The following is an 18,002-nucleotide window of genomic DNA, read 5'->3' on the forward strand; positions in this document are numbered from 1 at the left end:
GAATGAGGAATTCTCCCTGTAGTCAATCAAAGAAAAAGGTTTCACTGTGCAACTCTTGGTGGCAGATGATGAACACATTGCCATCATTTCCACTCGTAGAAAGGTGATGCGCATCATTTTTGTCTGAGTCAAATGGCTTTTGAGCGGACTGGAAATGAAGGAGGTTTGGAATGTAGAATATAGAATTTAAAACCTAAATCTTGTGAAGACACTCACTCTGGCACCCAGATGGGTATGAAAGGCGAATGAAGCAAGGGAATCAAATATTTGTGTACAGCTGATGCAACAACTCAAGTGTTAGCAGGTGGGAATGACTCAGCAGTTTTGCCTTCATCGTTGAGAACACAACTGTCAGACTCGGAGGAAATGTTTACTGTGAAATTGGTTTGACATAGCATAATTACCTCTCAGTTAAATTTAAATTACACATCAATGTAGAAAATGTAATAATGATAGTCGGCTCTTCACAATGTGGACAGGCTAGGATGTATTTGTGTCATAATATTGCTTATTAGTGACATTGTAGTTTAGGAATATGTCACTGTATAATTTATGGGGGTACGTTTTTTTAATTAAATTTTTTTTGAAGAAAGTCTCAAAAGACTTTGCAAAAGCTCATCTTTTCTCCCTAGAATATTTTTTCATACTGCTCAACGCTTCATATGAACTACAGTGCAGATTCCAGGTGCCTCAGTGGCATCATCGACTTGGGAAAGAAAAATTTAAAAAACGTTTCGGACAAATTTGTATTTTTAGTTCGACCAGGAACCATGCTAAAACCATAATCTTATGGATGATGACAGAAAATAAGGCATTCGGGTTCGAAGTAACCTAACGTATGCATCAATTGGCTAAAAAAAAGCCTTTCAAAATCAACGTTCATACTTGCCAATTTGAAATCCACTTGCACCATCTGTATTCATAGTCAATGACTGCAGTAAAGTTGAAGCATGCGCACCTTGTTGCTTTGTATGTCAAGCGCCTCTTGTACATGGCTCTGCAGGCACACAACTGGATAATGTGCCTCTACTTTGAAAATGAGATTTGCAAATTGGATCCTTTGTAAAGTCTTTCCACATTTTTCCCTCACTCAAATTCAAGAAGGCTTATAAAAGCAGTCTTTTGAACTGAAACAGACATCGAAAACTGAGCCACCAGACGTGCTAATTAAATCGATTTGTGGAACGGGCCTTTAGATATTCAGTTGCAGTCACGATCCACCTCAATCACATCTTCTTGTGGGTGGGAAGATGAACAAAAGTCTCTCTTTCTCCAACTGCTGGTGAATGTTAAGCAGAAACCGCCGACTACTCCTCCCTGAGAAATTACAACCACTCAAAATAAACCAAGCTTTTGGGGGGGAAAAATATATAATTAAAACCTAACTTCCTATCAGTGATCGGAGTCCTCACTCACCAAACACAAAGCCCACTGGAGCAGGAATATGGAATAATTGATGTTTCCTTTTTCGGTGCAGGAGAAAACAACACGCTCAAATTGCTTCGGAGTCTTTGTTTCTAATGCACGGCGTCCTCAAAATAGCACAGAACAATCACTTTTATTGGAAGGATAGTAAAGTCTATTTGACTTTTTATGCTTTTGTCATCAAATCATCATTGAGTTGGAAAAAAGGCGAATGTGTAAAAGTAGTGTCAAGATAGATCGGTGCATAGTACGCAAATCTGTGGTTTACCTTGCAGTTTTAAAATGCGCTTTACATTTACTGAATTATTTTTGTGGTCACGCCAAAGCAATAAAAGTATTGCTTTGCCGCCATTATAAACTCGACGAAGAGGAGCATCAATTTCGTGCAGATTTTAGCTATTATAGGGCTTGGTCCCCTTACTCACTGTACTATTATCCATTATGGGAGGCTGTCCAAACATTCTAAATTAACAATAACCCCAAACCCTACTGCTATTTTTTTTTCTATGAGAAAGAACATTTTCCTCGAAAAATGTTCAAATAATGTGTTTTATTTGAACATTAACATAGGCACTGGGTGTTATTGTGTGAAATTTAGCCTTTGGTGAGTGAGCAATAGCACTTGGTTTCATTACCCCAAAAATAAAATCCGAACTGAATTCCTTTCCTGCTTATCATGATTTAAACCCTACACAGGTACTAAAAAGGTCAAGGAAACCGTAAAAATAAAATGACGAACTGGAACATGAGCGAGCAAGCTATTTGTCTCTTGACATGCCTTCACATCATTTTCATTTTCTTGAGTCTCAAATGAAGCTTTGACTCTAATTTCTTTTCCTTTTTTTTTTTTGTTTTTGTTTTTTTGTTGCTACAGATGGTTACCGGATAGCTAATAATTAGCTTACTGTGCGCTTGCTCATAGAAAACAAATCTAGCTCACCTTCTTATTGATCAAATAAAATTATTGGCCATCTTGACTTTGCATATTATAACGCTTAGTTGATCTGTGACTGGCAGGAGACCAGTCAGGGTGTAAACCGCCTCTCACCCGAAGGCAGCTTTGGATAAGCTACAGCTCACTTGCTCCCCTAATGAAGGTAATCAGTAAAGAAAATGGATGGGTGGCTGTGTAGTACCTCATTGAGGTCTAAAAGGATGAAAAGGGTGACAATTAGGTCGTTTTTAAGAAGAATTGCAGTCCTTTTTCCTCATAACGTGCTGCATTTTGCAAAATTAACAAATACTTCATGCAGTTGGTTGAATTTTTTAGTAATATATTGAGCACCGACTTTCTGATTGCGGGATGAGCTCCCCTTAATCCTAGAATAGCGCCTCTTTCATTAGCCTCTCGAAGCCGTGTTTCATTATAATCCACCCTGAATCTCTTTCTCCTCACAATCTATTTCCTGGCCCTCCATGTTTTCCCGGAGCCATCTAACCAGCAGGGTTGAGTTATTAATGCCTGGGGGGGCCAGAGAGATGATTTCATTGCGTATTCAGGTATGGCGATAGATGGCTTTCAGAGCCAGCCAGGGGAGTGCTGGGAGGGGAGCCTCAGTAGAGAATAAATATACCTGTCACCTGGTGATGTATCTGGCTCCACTCGCTGCAATGCAGATCAACCACTTTCCTCCCCCGGACCGCCTGCACCATTACTCACCCTTTCCCCACCTGGATCCAGCCTCTTCCGCCTTGAGATTAAGGTGGCCCATGAGGAGTGCATATTTTGGCTCTTTTCCCAACGTGGTTTGGTTTCACATGTCGACAGACACAATAAAAATGCTGCATTGCCCTGGAGGACCTACTAGTTTTGGTGTTCATTACCTGTCCTGACTGGCTGATAATTAAGAGCAGAGCATGGATTTGAAGGTTATAAATAGCTAGACAAAGACATCCCCTCGTACAACTTGATTATACGACCGTTTTATGTGTTGAAGGGGTTGTACAGACCCTTTGACTAGAGGACTTCATATTCCAACTTCTGTGACTTGGAGTGCTGCTATGTCCGAGTTCATAATCGCAACACTCCATCCGTGGTCTTGAGTGACTGTGAAGGATCTCTTGTTCGATGTCAATCGCCGGCAGACAATTGTGAGTTCGCGGACCAACGTCTCCGTTATCCATAGTAGATGCTACAATATGTAAACTACCATCCAGGACATTGCCTTACATCAAACACACGGTGGCCTCTGTATGCTAATGCTAGCTTCCAGACATGACTGCCCCGATGTCAGAAATGAAATAAGGCATCAGTCGCAACGTACTTCCTTTTCAGATGCTCGTTTTTCACCGCCGTGCTGCCATGAAAAGAACATTTGCCTCATATTAAGTATTTTTGGTGAAATGCGCCCGAACATTCAGACTCCGTTACTCGCACGAGTTAGCCATGACACTACATTACACACAGTGCTTCTGTTTTTCCTTCACAGATGACCCGTATTACTACGCCTGTACACGTGCGTCCCAGCCAGCAAGAAAGCGGGAGCTAAGGCACGTTCGACTGAAAAACATAGCACCAAATAAATATTTAAATAAACTATTTTGATCGTCAACATCACCGAGACTAGTCGACTAATCCTGGCAGCCTGGCTCCACGCTGACGTTTAGAGCTTCACATTGACTCGTTTCTAATTACGTGCTTTGGCCCTGCTTTAGGTGGAGCTGCTTTCAGCAACAGTTGAGTGCGCTGAGTGAAATGAGCCCATCACCTTAATTAACTTAAATTGTCTTCTATTTCTGAATGTGTGGCTTCGGCAAGTGATGGAGAACCACTAATGGGCGCAAAAGTCAGGCTTCAGCAGGATTTATGAACAATTTTTGAATGCCGCCACTCATCCACACAGACAAAGACACACAGCCTATGGCTATGTACAAAGGATCCATGCAGAACCTGCTGTTGTGATGGGCCCAAAACAAGGACAGTTCTCCCTGTTTGGTAAAGTTGTGCAATAGTTACCTTGCTGTCCCAGCAATTACTTGTAATACAGTGACTCGTCAAAGTTGACTGCACTGATCATCACATTAGGGTTGACTTAAAAAAAAAAAAAGTGATACAACGTTGAATATGTTGGACCACGCAGCAATTAAGAAGAAGACAGTGACTCGTCAAAGTTGACTGCACTGATCATCACATTAGGGTTGACTTAAAAAAAAAAAAAGTGATACAACGTTGAATATGTTGGACCACGTTTGCCTTCAGAACTTCCTTAAGTAATAGAAGTGACAATGTGGGGCAACATATTCAGATCTGAATTTTGGTGATTTGATAAAATTAGTTTTTGCATTAAGTAGGGCAAAAAAAACACCAACTGGTTGGAAGTTGTCACAAGTACCTTGTAAAGGTTGACAATTTATTGGTAATTGCTGCTCAGCCAGCATGAAGACCTCTCTTCACAATTGTACATTTAAGTGTTCCTTTTGTAAATTGTAGACTCCCTGCTGCTGCTTCCATTTCATCTTCTTCCCCCCACACTGCGCCAGCCTTCTGGAACACTTTGACATTTTTGAATTTGACATTAAGTCTCGATTTGTCAGACATTAATTTGGACACCTTCTGGTTTAAATGAAGAATCTAACCAGCATTTTTTTGGATGTAGTCCTCAGAACTTGTTAATGAATTTTAATTCGATTCACTTTTTGTTTTTAATGTGCCCAGTTCATGTTCATGTACCCCATCTCTTGTCCAAAGTCAGCTGGAATAGGCAGTCACCCACCCTAGTAAAGATAAGTGGTACAGAGAATGGATAGTGTGATATACTTTTCCTGTGAATTTCTCACAGCGCTATTTTTAACCAGTGTAACTCTCACATTTAAGTTGATGGATGGATGGGATGTTCTTTCCACAGAGATATCGGTTCCACTTTCACACGAGGGCTTGATTTTTGAAAACCTCATGAAAACACATTTGCGCTTGAGTGTTTGAAGCTGCAGGTCCTTGAAAATGTTACTGAGCTCCCACTGATGAGCTAACCCGATTGGTAGATATCAAACAAAAATATAACAGCGTGACAACCCAGTCCTGATTATCAGCAGGTCGTGTACAAACTCAAAAGCATTTGCTGTTGAGGACAATTATCATATCTGCATATGTTCAAGCTGTTTACAAGGGCATTCTGGGCAGAAGTGTCTGGCGAATTCATGCTCGCTTTTTTTTAGTTAGTTTTTTTTAATTTTGGACTTTTTGCTCTTTTGGTTTTAGTTTGAGTTGGACTTATTTCCTGCCTCAGTGTTGGCATAATACTTACAATATTATTGCTTTACTTACCTGATCCCTGACTTCAGAGCTCGTGTAGCCTGAGGGTCGGAGCGGGAGGGAGCATGTCAAAGACGGGGCACTCTGTTCCTTCTGCGCCGTGTATCTAAAGGTGTTTGACCGCGTCAGTTGTGTAAACTCCGATGCACAATGTAATCTTCTTGCAAGTGTTGCAATGAGCCGACTGGGCATTTATTTTAATAACATGAAAAGAAAATTTTAATTGTTGCGCGCGCACACACGGACACACACACACACACACACACACACACACACACACACACACACACACACACACACTTGTTGCTGGATGTTCTTCCTTGCTGGTTGGCGGTCAAGGCATCGAAACTATAGACCAAAATGTTGAAATATGAACGACGTGTCTATAAGCACATTGTTAGCTTAGCTGCTTAAATGTTGCTAGCTTAACGACGCTTTGTTTAAAACGGCTTGTTCAGTGAAAGTGTCTTGACCTATGCGGTGTACACACTTTTCCTGGCTTCTTTTATGTCTTTCTTTTGGAAAGTTACATAGACACACCAATACCCAAATACCCCAAGCCCACAATAGTGTGAAGTTCTAAACGAACTGAATGTGGAAAACTGGAGTCGAGCAAGGAAGGACAGACACACACTTGTCCTGTTTATTGGAAATCTTTTTGAGTTGGCCTCAAATTGGTGTGAAGGTATCTCATTTACCGGAATCACCGAATACGTAGCAGAACTCCCCTACTATCAGTTTTTAATTTTGCATCAAGAAATGCTAGTGTTGAGTTGTTTATCACGCAGACATAAAAAATATAAAGGCACAATGGGGTACTGTTTGATTCATGGGATTCTAATGTGCATCAACCAATCATGACGCAAAGTAGGTTCGAAATGTTAATGTGTGTTTGCACTGCTTCATTCGAGCCACACATGCACGCACGCATGCAGTTGTTTATAGGGCAATAACAGGTGTTGCCCCCGCCCCCATGCATTTCATGTGAAGACCGAGGTGACGGATTCGCCGGTGGCTTGGATTATTCTTGAAAGCGCTGTGCTTTTACTATTACAACCGCTACAGTTATTATAATGTCACAATTGTGTGTTAGATATTCAATCAGTTTGTTTTTTTTCTTGCTTCTATATATTCTAAAAAAAAACCCCTAAAAAACGCCCCCAAAAATTAACCAAAACCGGATCAACGGATATGAAACTCACCTTTTTCAAAGGGGGTGATTATATGACGAAGTAGCAGGTCATGTAAATGAGCAGATGAACGAGATGGTAAATCTAATTGGAAAAGGCAAAATGTGTTAGGAACAATTCCTCAAACGAAAAAGGGGAGTCGTTTCTTTGATTGACGATGCTCATAAACCTGGAAAGCATATATTCAATGCGCTGCTGCAAATGGGGCAAATTGTCACAACCAGTTTAACATGCCATATCGGGTATTTTCTCTTACCCAACTATAAAAAATGTGCGATTCCGATGCGGACACGAAAAAGCTCAAATAATTCTCTTCCCTCCTCAGTCTTCCCCGTGATGTGGTTCTAGTGAGTGTTCCCTACCTTGTCCTTGAGACTAGCGCTTCCTGATTTATTGACACCATAAATCTGCTCCTCATTTTCCCCCCCATAAAAAGAAACTTTATTATGCGGCTTGTTCTTGCTGCGAGGCTTGCCTAGTCGATTTAGTTGTGATGAAGAAGTCACATAAACTTTCCGTTGGTATGCACTTGGCATTTATCTGCTCTGCTAATCCCCACAATTCTCATTGTCAGTCAGTAATAAAAATAGTTTGGGAATCAATATAGAGCTCTACCGCAGATTGTGAAAAGTGCTTATCGACTTGTACATATCCTGTGATGCAAAATATCGTTTTTGTGCTGCGCTTTGCACTAAACGATGCAGTGATCACTCAGGTAAAAACGACCACGAGGGCAGAGAGTCAGAGGCGTCGCCGGGGCGGTTGTGTGATTGTCATGATAGATGGGATGACTGTCAGCTGAGGAGACGACATTCCCCCCGCCAGCTTTGGCCTTGAAACCCGCCCTCTTTTCTCCGTATGATGAGACTTTTGCAGAAGGGAGTTCGCGGGCTTCATTTACTGAAGCAGCGGGGAATAATATAGTGCCAACATTTAGATGTGTCAGGTCCCATATCACTGGCTGTTCTATTAGAAATGGACCCCATTGCGGGACAATTAACCTCATGCCCCCAGCAGCAGATCTATGCAGTAACCGCCCAGCACTGGCCAATAAATCAAACCTCGAGGGAGGAAGCAACACTCTCTCCCCTGCCGGTTACTATTGCCCAATGGATCACACTTGCATCGGGGTACATGTGAGTTCATATTCGAACAGTGGGCACGCAAGCATTAGGTGTCACTGGAGTCACTGACCTGGAGAAAACCTCGGTCAAACTTTTTTGGGGACTGATCAAAAGCACAAGAGCTTCTTTGTGCATGGTGTGTGCGCGTGCGCGCGTGTGTTGAGGATGAACTCTCCTCTTTGACAGGATGCCAACTAACATTGAGACGGATGAGTCTGTGTGGAATTGCCCTTTGATCCTACCGCAGCTTCAATTTAACATTTAATGCACCTTAATTTAGGAAACCCATAAAGTTTGTAGTTCATAAAAAAAGGTCACTGTCCACTTACAGAGTGTTGAATGATTCATTTTCAATGGACAAAAGATGTGATTATTCATGGACGGTCATGCGAGTAACTCACTCGTGTTAATTGTAGCATCCTTTGCTTTGAGTGCAAGAATGCACCCTGACGCTTTTCTTCTTTTTTTCTATCCATAATTTTTACGAGTGGATTTAGCAGATCAACAGTTTCATTAATTGAATCAAATGAATTGATTACATTTTATCAAGTCAATGACTAGGATGATTGCTTTTGTGCCCCTGTAAGGTCCACCATAAGGTTTCTACCCGTGGATTGAGTTTGAAAACTAAAGTTTAGCATTAAACACGGTCATAAAACGGTTTACAAATGTATTGTTAAAATAATGTGGTATTGAACGATTGACCATTATGAATATTTTTATTGTTACAACTCTTCATCACATCATTTTCCTGGATGAGGTCATCCATGCAATTGCATTTGAACCAAAAGCTTATTCAAAGGCCGTGCCACCAGACAAAGTGACACCATGACAAGCATCGAACGAACTTTTGGCTTTTTTCCCCCACTCACGTTGTGAGAAGAAACATTCGATCCACGTTTGGCAGTTCTATTCCATTCCCCCATCGAAGCTCATTTTTGTCTTTTGTATGACATCATATCAATCCAATCGCCACCTCATAGCTGGAAGCTGCGGCTATCTCTTGTACCGTTTTTTTAAAAATGAGACTAATAAATCCTCAGCGGAGCAAAGCCGCTTTCGTCTTCCTCCGCAGCCTGTCATTTATTTAATGGCAAAGTCAAGAAAAAGAACGAGCAGTAATAAAGCCGGGTCACCTTCAGGACCTGCTTGTGGTTATTCCCGTCATTAGCATGTGGCATCTCGTGCTGTCCAGCTCCCATTATTACCGAGGCATGCTTTGCCCTTACGACTGAGCTGTTCCGACTGCCCACCGTGTACTGCAGTCCTCCCACTGATGGACTCAAAGTGAAATATGGCAACGGATGCGAAGTGCAATGACTGAAGCGTGATGATTTGGGACCTCGGGGCCATTAACGCCGTAGCTATTAAATATAATTTGAAAATTTTGGCTTTTGGGCATGTGGAATAGCAGGTTGTGAGGTGTAAATGATGATCACGACACACCCCGGGGTGCCTTACTGCACCAAATGTTATTGGTGTTTGCACTTGCCTTTGTTTAATGTGCTTTGGGGTTTTTAGTCTCTCCGATGTAGTTTGTGCATGTTCCTCCGTAATGGTAATTCTCGTTTAGATACTCGGGCTGCAATAACTGCCGGTGTTTGTGTGAGTGTAGTCATTTTACTCGTCGTTTCATTCATTTTTGTTTGAAAGGTGTTGTGCATGCGTTTATTGAACTATCAACTCATTTTGTGACAGCATGTGATTCAGAAACTGGTCGCGGCGAATCATTCTGTTCATGCTGTTTGCTAACAGGCACTTTTGATCTTATAACAGCTGATTTGTGGTCGTTGATATCCTGCTTGTAATGCCTTCTCCTTTTTGCAACACGTTCGTGTTCAAAGAGTCACTTGATTGCAAAGAGTATCATGCCGTAAAAGTTTGCGCCATGCAATGCGAGGCGCCATCTCGGTCTCTTTTCCATATCGTCACTCTCTTCAAATAATAGCCGAACAAATCACATTGTCACACAAAAATTATTATTATTCTGATTATTATTTGCCTTAAACATCTCCTCAGGATGCTGGCCACTGTTGCTAAAATCGTCTTAATCCTCATCTTAACCCTGTCATGCACCCTGGAACTTGATAACATGATAAAATGTCCACTGTAGTAACCGATCATTCAACTCTACCCCTTGAAATGGATTGTTAATATACAATCATACACTACTTAGAAACGTTTGCTTCAATTCTTTGTTTTCTGGAAAAACTTCCCAAAATGACCAAGGCCATGAGTTCATGTGGGTGACAATATATTGCAGTCGCTGGCCAGATTACGAGTACAAATTCAAGATCCAATTCAAGACTTGAAAAATGGTCCTTACAAAGATAATATTGCTTTAACAATACATTTATTCAGCCCAAACTCATTAAAAAATGTATTGTATTGTCATAGTTTACAATAGTGCAAAGCGTAATTGTATCATATTTTAGATTGGGATGAACGAATTGTTACAATTATAGGCAAGAATAAAAATATTGCAAACAACTTTCAGTATGATTCTAGTGAAATGCTGCCACATAAACGCAATGGCCTGCAGTGACGAGTTTGTACATCTCTCACTTTAGATTACTCAATCTAATCAGAAAATACCCACGATTTTTTTTTTCCAAGGGATATTCGATTAGAAATCTGCGTTGTCATTGCTGTCCAATGAAAATCACGTTTCTGCAAATTAGTTGTTTTGAATTGTATTCAATAAAAAGGAAAAAAAAAAACAACCAAATTTGGACATGCTTATCTCTTGTCGATACCCACCCTTTCAATATACTTTTCAAGTCATTCTGATTTACAGAGAAGAGCTTTGAGTTCCCATTCAATCTTTCTTGGTCATATGCGTCGGTGTGGTCGACAAAGAGCTTTTGAAAAAGAACATGTGGAGTGTCATTATCGAATGTGCTCATCTGGGGAGGGATAAAAATAGTTTGCACATTTTACATGTACCATCGAACAGTAAAGAGTCATCAATAATTGGACAAAATGTCTCACCGCAGGGATGCTGCCAAGACCAGAATGTCCCTCTGAAATTAATCAGAGATCAAGGAGAAAAGGTAGATAGAACGGTACACTGCAGGAGACCAAGTAGAGTACTTAAATGGAACTGTCGGAATGTCTTACAACAATTGCTCAATCCCTGCATGAAATTTAGAGTCCATTCAAAGCTTGTAACGAAGACTTCATAAAATCAAGCTTTTTTTTCCCCCTGTTGGAGTTGGATTTGTCTTTTCAAATGTAAATCCACGAGACCGTTCAATATCGTTAAGAATGTGTCAGAGGAGGCCCAGATTTCATCGGTCTCCAATCCAGGAATGTAAAGATTTCTGTACATATTTTTTTTTTTTTTTGCCTTTAATCATGGCTGAGCTAAGTCAGATCATCATCTACAGTGGACGGCTTATCATGTTATCATCTTACAGGCTGCATGAAAGCGTTAAAGAAATCCCCTTGTTTGAAAGTACAAACAAAACTAATCGATAAAATCATCTGATGTAGTTCAATAACTGCTCTAATGTTCGACTGTTTTTATTCCTTCCAGCTGCTGGCTGCACATTTGAAGAGGATTCAGATCTCAGCCTGTGTGACTTCACACAGGCTGAAGAAGATGACTTTGATTGGCAGCTGTTTCGGACACACAATTCTCCATACGCTGGCTCGGACCTCTTGCGCGGTAAGTGACGTCACTTGTGTTTACATACAGACATACAATACCTCACTGTCGGTGCAACGTTGTTTTGGTTTGATCAGCAAAGTTGTGTTTAGCCCCGTTCACACGACAAGATTTACTCCGACGCTGCACCGACTCTACGCCAGTGGAGCGTTCAGACGTGCAAATTTACTTCGACGTAGCGCCGCTCAACAGCCTAGTGCGCATTAAATTTGATCCACCTCAGGGAGGTGGTTTAAAAATTTGCTCCGAAGCAAATGCTCGTTTGCGAAGCAGCACCGAAGCAAATGTGCGCGTGTGAACGCAACTGGCGTAAATTTGCTCCAGAGCAAATGCTCGCTTGCCGGGGAGTGGCCTCGCTACGCGCTGGAAGAGTCCATATGGGTACTTACGCCACGAAGTCGTCCACTTGTTGCTGAAGAAATCGAAGGATACGTTGTTTTCGTTCTCTTGTGTATTTCAGCAATCTTTCTTTTCTCGCTCTCCTGCGGCGTCTGATAATCGACCACATCGTTGATTTCTCCGGAGAAGAAGCCATTTTTGTTACAATCGAAGGAGGGGAAATGGTACTTCCTTTCCCCGCCTTCTTCTTTCTTTACGCATGTGCATGTTTTACTGCGAAACAAAATACTGCCCCGTGTGACCGCAAGTGGAGTTACTTCGGCACTACGTCGGTGCAGCATCGCTCAGCGGCTTGTACGTGTGAATGCTCCACGAAATTTGTTGCGGTGTAAAATATATCGCATCAAAATACTTCGGTGCAGCGTCGGAGTAAATCTTGCCGTGTGAACAGGGCTTATGTGTCAAACATATCTTTTGAAATCATGGACAAAAAGTTCAACCTCGGTTTCGTCGGACCGGAACACATTTTCGCATTTGTGTTTGTGATAGTCCAATTGTGTTTTTGTTAAAATTCGAAACCAAAGTTGAGCTTTTTGGCCATAATTGGAAAAGGTGTTTTTTGGAGCGCACAACACAACCAAAACAACACCACACCTATAATCAAGCATTGTGGTGGTGACATAAAGTTATGGGGCTGATTTGTATTTATTTTTTTTTCATAGTTGGAACGTGGGGCCTTCGGCCAGTTACAAGAAATTAAGTGCAGCTCAAAATAGCAAACAGTTTGAGCACCAAATCTTCAGTTTCTGCTCGAGAGAAAAATACGTCAGGAAAAGTCTATTAACCCTTTCAGGGACAGCGGTTACTACTGTGGGCAGCTTACCATGTTATCAGGATGTACAGATCATCATTTTTGGTGCATGAAAGCGTTAAAATGGGTGAATATTGCGCAGGTAAATCAGACACACTGACTTCCATTTAACATGGGTTTGAATGGGACTGGTTAATTGTGACCAGAGCCATATCCCCACTCATAAGAGGGCGTGCACACGTGTGCAACCACATTTAATTGTAGAAAGACACACAGGGAGGTCCCAAATAATCATTTTTGGAAGAGTTCTGTGAATTTGTATGATTCCCTGCTTCGCAACTGATGATTTTGTGGTTAGGCTAAAAGACCAACTTAACTATGATGACGGTTTCTGCTATAAATTGGAAGAACAATACATTTTCCTTTATCGTGCAGCTTCCGTTATGCATCAGCTTTAATGAAGCAGTCACCCCACTTTTGTCTTTTTTTTTTTCCTGACAAAGCCCAAGGACAACTTTATGTTAACCAGCCTTAAGACTAATGGAAACCAACATTTTCCTGCCATCATCCTCTCCGCTGGTGTTTGCCAGAGGGAGATGACATGCATAGTTTATAAGGCTCTTCACCATCCTTGCATCAACAAATTCCTACTGGAAACGAACAAAGAGAAACATGTTATTTTAGATTCCCAGCAGAAATATCAGGGGTGGAAGTGAGCTTCCAGCTGTTTGTTGAAGAGATCAACTTCCCTCTTCCAGAACGACCAGCCCATCAGTTTCTGGTACCGGAATACAAATGAAATGGAACTATGCATTTCCTTGTTCACTGCGCATGGCAAGAAAATGAAGAACTTTAACATCGTCTTTCTGAACCGCCTAACATCGGGTAGTTACTGCGTTGCAGTGGATGAAAATGGATGAAAAGAATGGCTAAGTCAAGGCAGGGTCACAGTTTAAAAAGAAATAATCCTTGTCGACAAAGATTTTTCCATCTTCTGAGAAGGCTTTACCTGGATTGCACAACAGTGGTTGAGAATGTCCTGAATCTGCGAAAGTCCTGTTTCAATACCGACATCCTTGTACATATGTCAACATAGAATTCAATTTTGAGCATGACAAATTCAAAATATAACCCAAGATTCTTAAAATGCACCTACGTTAATTTACATTTTTTTTTTTGGTCCTTAGCAATGAAGTGTGAATCTGCCTGCAGCTAGCAGCCCATTCACAGCAGGCGATGGGCTAATTAACACTTCTCCCTTTGGGTTTAATTAAAACTCAGTCTCATGCCATTTACAGCTATTGAGGGCCCTCCCTGGAGCAGACGAGCGCAGGTTGAATTAGTCGGGTACTAAAATTTGCAAGACAAGCACTACTATGTGCATCAACGTTGTGTCAGTACTGAAGAAGCACCTTGAGTTTTTTTTTTTCAGCTCGTCAACTCGTCGGTGATTGGGTCTGTGGCATTTTGTCGAGTCACGTGACATTTGTTTGTCGTTTTGGCATAATTTAAATCGTGTAGCTCTCCTGCTGATCCCTGACAGAGGAAGTCTGATACTCTTGCTTGGCTTTTTCTAACTTAATCCCCCCATGTTGACTTTTAACCATGTATCACAGCGGACAACCAAGGTGGCGAGGGATAACTAGACTTTATGAGATAAGGCTATTTACATTCCACCCGTATTACTCGGTGCAGCTGAGAAATTTGTGTCGGGGGAAGATTAGTAAACACAGCGAAGACAGCATCAGCTTGTGGCTCCCAAGAGAAATTAAGACTACTGTTCTCATGAACAAGAGCGAAAAAAGATAGAATGCGGCAAGGTCTTAATAAGAATGCCCCATTTATCTTCAGATTCTCCATTATTTTGAATTAGATCTGTGATGTCAGACTGCCTGATAAGCTACTGTTCCTGTTCTGTTTGAATGAATGTGTTAGTTTGCAGCATAATGACCTTGTCAAGAAGAGTCACAAGTTACGAGGCTGTACAGTGCCCATTATGCATGATCAAGGTCGGGAGGAGGGGAAAAAAAACACCTAGTTAATGGTTATCAATACAGTATTGTCAAACTTTTGATAAAGTTTGGCGTTGTCAGGTTCGAAACAAACCAAATAATGTTTAGGATCCCAGAAATGCAGACACAGACAAAATGTGACAACAAAAATGTTTATTATCAACACAAAACTGACAAAGTCCAAAATAAAAAACGCTGCTCACAAGGATCCGGGAAAAAACAAGGAATTAACAAAGCCGCTTGTAAGAGGCAAGGTAATGAAACACCGAGAAAACAAACGAAATGACAAGAGTCCAATTCATACCCCCCCCCCCAAAAAAAAGCAAGATCAAATGACTAAACAATGACTATACTTACAAAACGTGGAACTAAGGGAACAAAAACAAATATGACAAGATCGAGAGGTCTAGAAATACAGCACTTGAGCACGAGCAGCAACAAGCTCAATAATCCGACAAGCAGCAGGTAGCTTGACAATCCTTAAATACATGACTAATGATTATTGGCAGCAAGTGTGCACACTGAAGGGAAGGTCCTTATCTACCACCTCCTGGATATACACAAGAACAGGACCATGACAGGTGTGGTTTTCTAAATATGGGTAGAGGGGAAGTGTCGCTTAATCGGTCATGGAGTCGATTTCCTACTCAGCATAAACGGCTTGGCAAGGACAAGGTGCAACGTGTTACTCAAAGAGAGCATGTTTGTGGATTTAAGTGGAACCCTTTCTGGACAAATTTGATCAGATTCTTTGAGTTAAGATTTGGATGAGTGAAAGAAGGTCACACCTCTTCTTTTTGTCTGTCTTGACTGTGTGTGAAGTATGGTTTAGTTACGTTGGGTACACACATAAAGACAAACGGGCTGTTTTTGTCACGATTTTGCCCCTTCTCGACCAAGGATGTCAAATGCTGGAGAATGTTAAGTCTTATAAAATGAGATTATATTTACATGTTTGGTGTGTTGAGAGTGGATTTGTCCTAATAAAGAGGTCCAAAACCAGTCGGGGCTCACAATCTTAAATAATGAAGGGGTTCAATATTTTTTAGCAAAAATCTTGTGTGCGTGTGTGTGGAGGGGAGGGTGGTGCGTGGGAGCGAAAACAGAGTTCTCCTGAGAGAGTTGACTCCGCAAACTGTGAATGGAATGTAGTCAATCAAAGAAGCTCTCTGACTGACGAACGAGGAAGCGCTGGTCAATAAAACAAAAGTAATATCCGGCCCGATGTTTATCCATCTATTTTCTGAACCGCTTATCCTCCCTCACTCAGATCGCGCGATTGGTAGAGGTTATCTCAGTCGTTTTCAGGCGGGAGGTAAGGAACCTCCAAGGTAACATGGAAGAAAGAAAAAAATCGTTGCGTTTCCTTCCAATGATTGCGATATAATGTAAAGTTTGCAGGGAGACGCATTTTTTTTTTGTATTTCTGGGTCATCCTTCCCTGTCACCTTTGAGCTCCGTAGGTCCCCAGCTTACCTGATGGTTTGTTTTTTTTGTCTCCCCCCCCTCCCCTCCCCCCAAGCCAGCATTCCCTTGCCAACATTGCAACCTTACAACGCTCCCATCTCTCATGGTCTTCGTGTTTTTGAAATCATGTCTCATCACGCGAGAGCTCTCCCTCGGGGGACTGGATTCTTGACCCATGGGGGAAGAGAATCTTTGTGTGCGTGGGGAGCTGTGATGAGATTACGTTGCACCCCACACACAATACCACAAAAACTGTTTCATGGATCATTTTTTTATCTTTATGTGTGGGGTTTGCCAAAGATAAAAAAATCTTTTAAGATTCAAAAACTTCTTGTGCGTACCTGGCATGAGTGTTCAATGCATTGCGGTGTTTAGTTCTCACAGATATGACATGAGTCCAAAACACAGCCCAGTAATTTCACTCAGCTCCTGCCTCAAAAAATTGTTTTGTCCGTCAAAAAAAGTGTCGATTGTGTAACCATTCTGACAAATCATTTTCTTTCTAGAAACCTAATGACAAGAACTATATCAATAAATTCCTGGTATCCATCTCTTCATGAAGAACCTTGCTCAAAAATCCATTAGCTCTTCAGTAGTATTTCACATGTTAAAGTTTTGTCACAAAGATTTAGCTACACAATCATGGTAAGTCACAAAACCATGGCAATGTTAAAAAAAATATATATCATTCCTGGTAGATAAGACTGCAACAGTCCCAACCAGTAAATTATTGCATACCCTACTGTTGGAATCCAGTTGGACTAAACCATGGAATTATTTTTTATTTTTTTGTAATATATCATTCCTGGTAGATAAGACTGCAACGGTACCAACCAATAAATTATTGCATACCCTACTGTTGGAATCCAGTTGATGTATTTGACGGGAACGGGGCTGAAGTCATTTTGATCTGAATTTACTGTTTTAATATTTATACTACCCATTTAAATGCCATTAAATTTCCGCCACTGGCACTGAAAGTGCATTTTGATACACGTTCATACTTGCTATCAGGATCACAGAAGCCATCACTTTGAGCTGCTCTACCAAAGATGATCTTAAAGTAGCCTACTCTTTAATGGCAAGTAAATTGCCGCACAAGATGAGAGTGGTCCCGACTGAAATGGCTTTCACTACTATCTTGGGGTCGGAGCTTGGTCAACTGAAACATACATATATTCTGCAAGCTCACTATCATAACCTTACTTTGGAAGAGGCACACCGTTGCGCACAGTTCTATCTCTATCGTCTTGTTGTCATTTTACAGAGGACAACATTACCTTCTTGCTTTCTCAATTTGTCACCTCTCACCCCATCTACACACTTGAGATCAGCTACGTACATGCGTGTGTGTGTGTGTGTGTGTGTGTGTGTGTGTGTGTGTGTGTGTGTGTGTGTGTGTGTGTGTGTGTGTGTGTGTGTGTGTGTGTGTGTGTATGTGTGTGTGTGTGTGTGTGTGTGTGTGTGTGTGTGTGTGTGTGTCATTGACAGTGACCTGAGATTCGTTTGTGTAGTCAAAGACATCTGCTGTTATCGTAGCCGACCAGAAACCAGCCATCCTCTGTATTTAAATACACTATGAGAGAAACAGTGTTGGCCTTGCACTGCATTGACTTCACAATATGCACTAAATATTTCTTTGGAGATTTAAATTTGTTCTTTACCTCTGGCTCCCTTTTCTTGTCATTCCAAATTGTCAATTAACCAGTATT

At 41.3% G+C, this 18,002-nt stretch overlaps 1 protein-coding gene across 4 annotated transcripts in view; it reads left to right on the forward strand.

Annotated features, from left to right (window-relative positions):
- ptprub (protein tyrosine phosphatase receptor type Ub) overlaps nt 1-18,002 on the forward strand; it is a 185,520-nt gene that overhangs the window by 42,752 nt on the left and 124,766 nt on the right. For all 4 annotated transcript variants that reach the window (XM_019886396.1, XM_019886398.1, XM_019886397.1 and 1 more), the window contains exon 2: nt 11,530-11,661. In XM_019886396.1, the coding sequence (XP_019741955.1) occupies nt 11,530-11,661 (132 nt within the window). The remainder of the gene's footprint in view (nt 1-11,529; nt 11,662-18,002) is intronic.

The sequence above is a fragment of the Hippocampus comes genome, unplaced genomic scaffold (genome assembly GCF_001891065.2).
Source record: "Hippocampus comes isolate QL1 unplaced genomic scaffold, H_comes_QL1_v1.1 scaffold335, whole genome shotgun sequence".
Taxonomy (NCBI): Eukaryota; Metazoa; Chordata; class Actinopteri; order Syngnathiformes; family Syngnathidae; genus Hippocampus; species Hippocampus comes.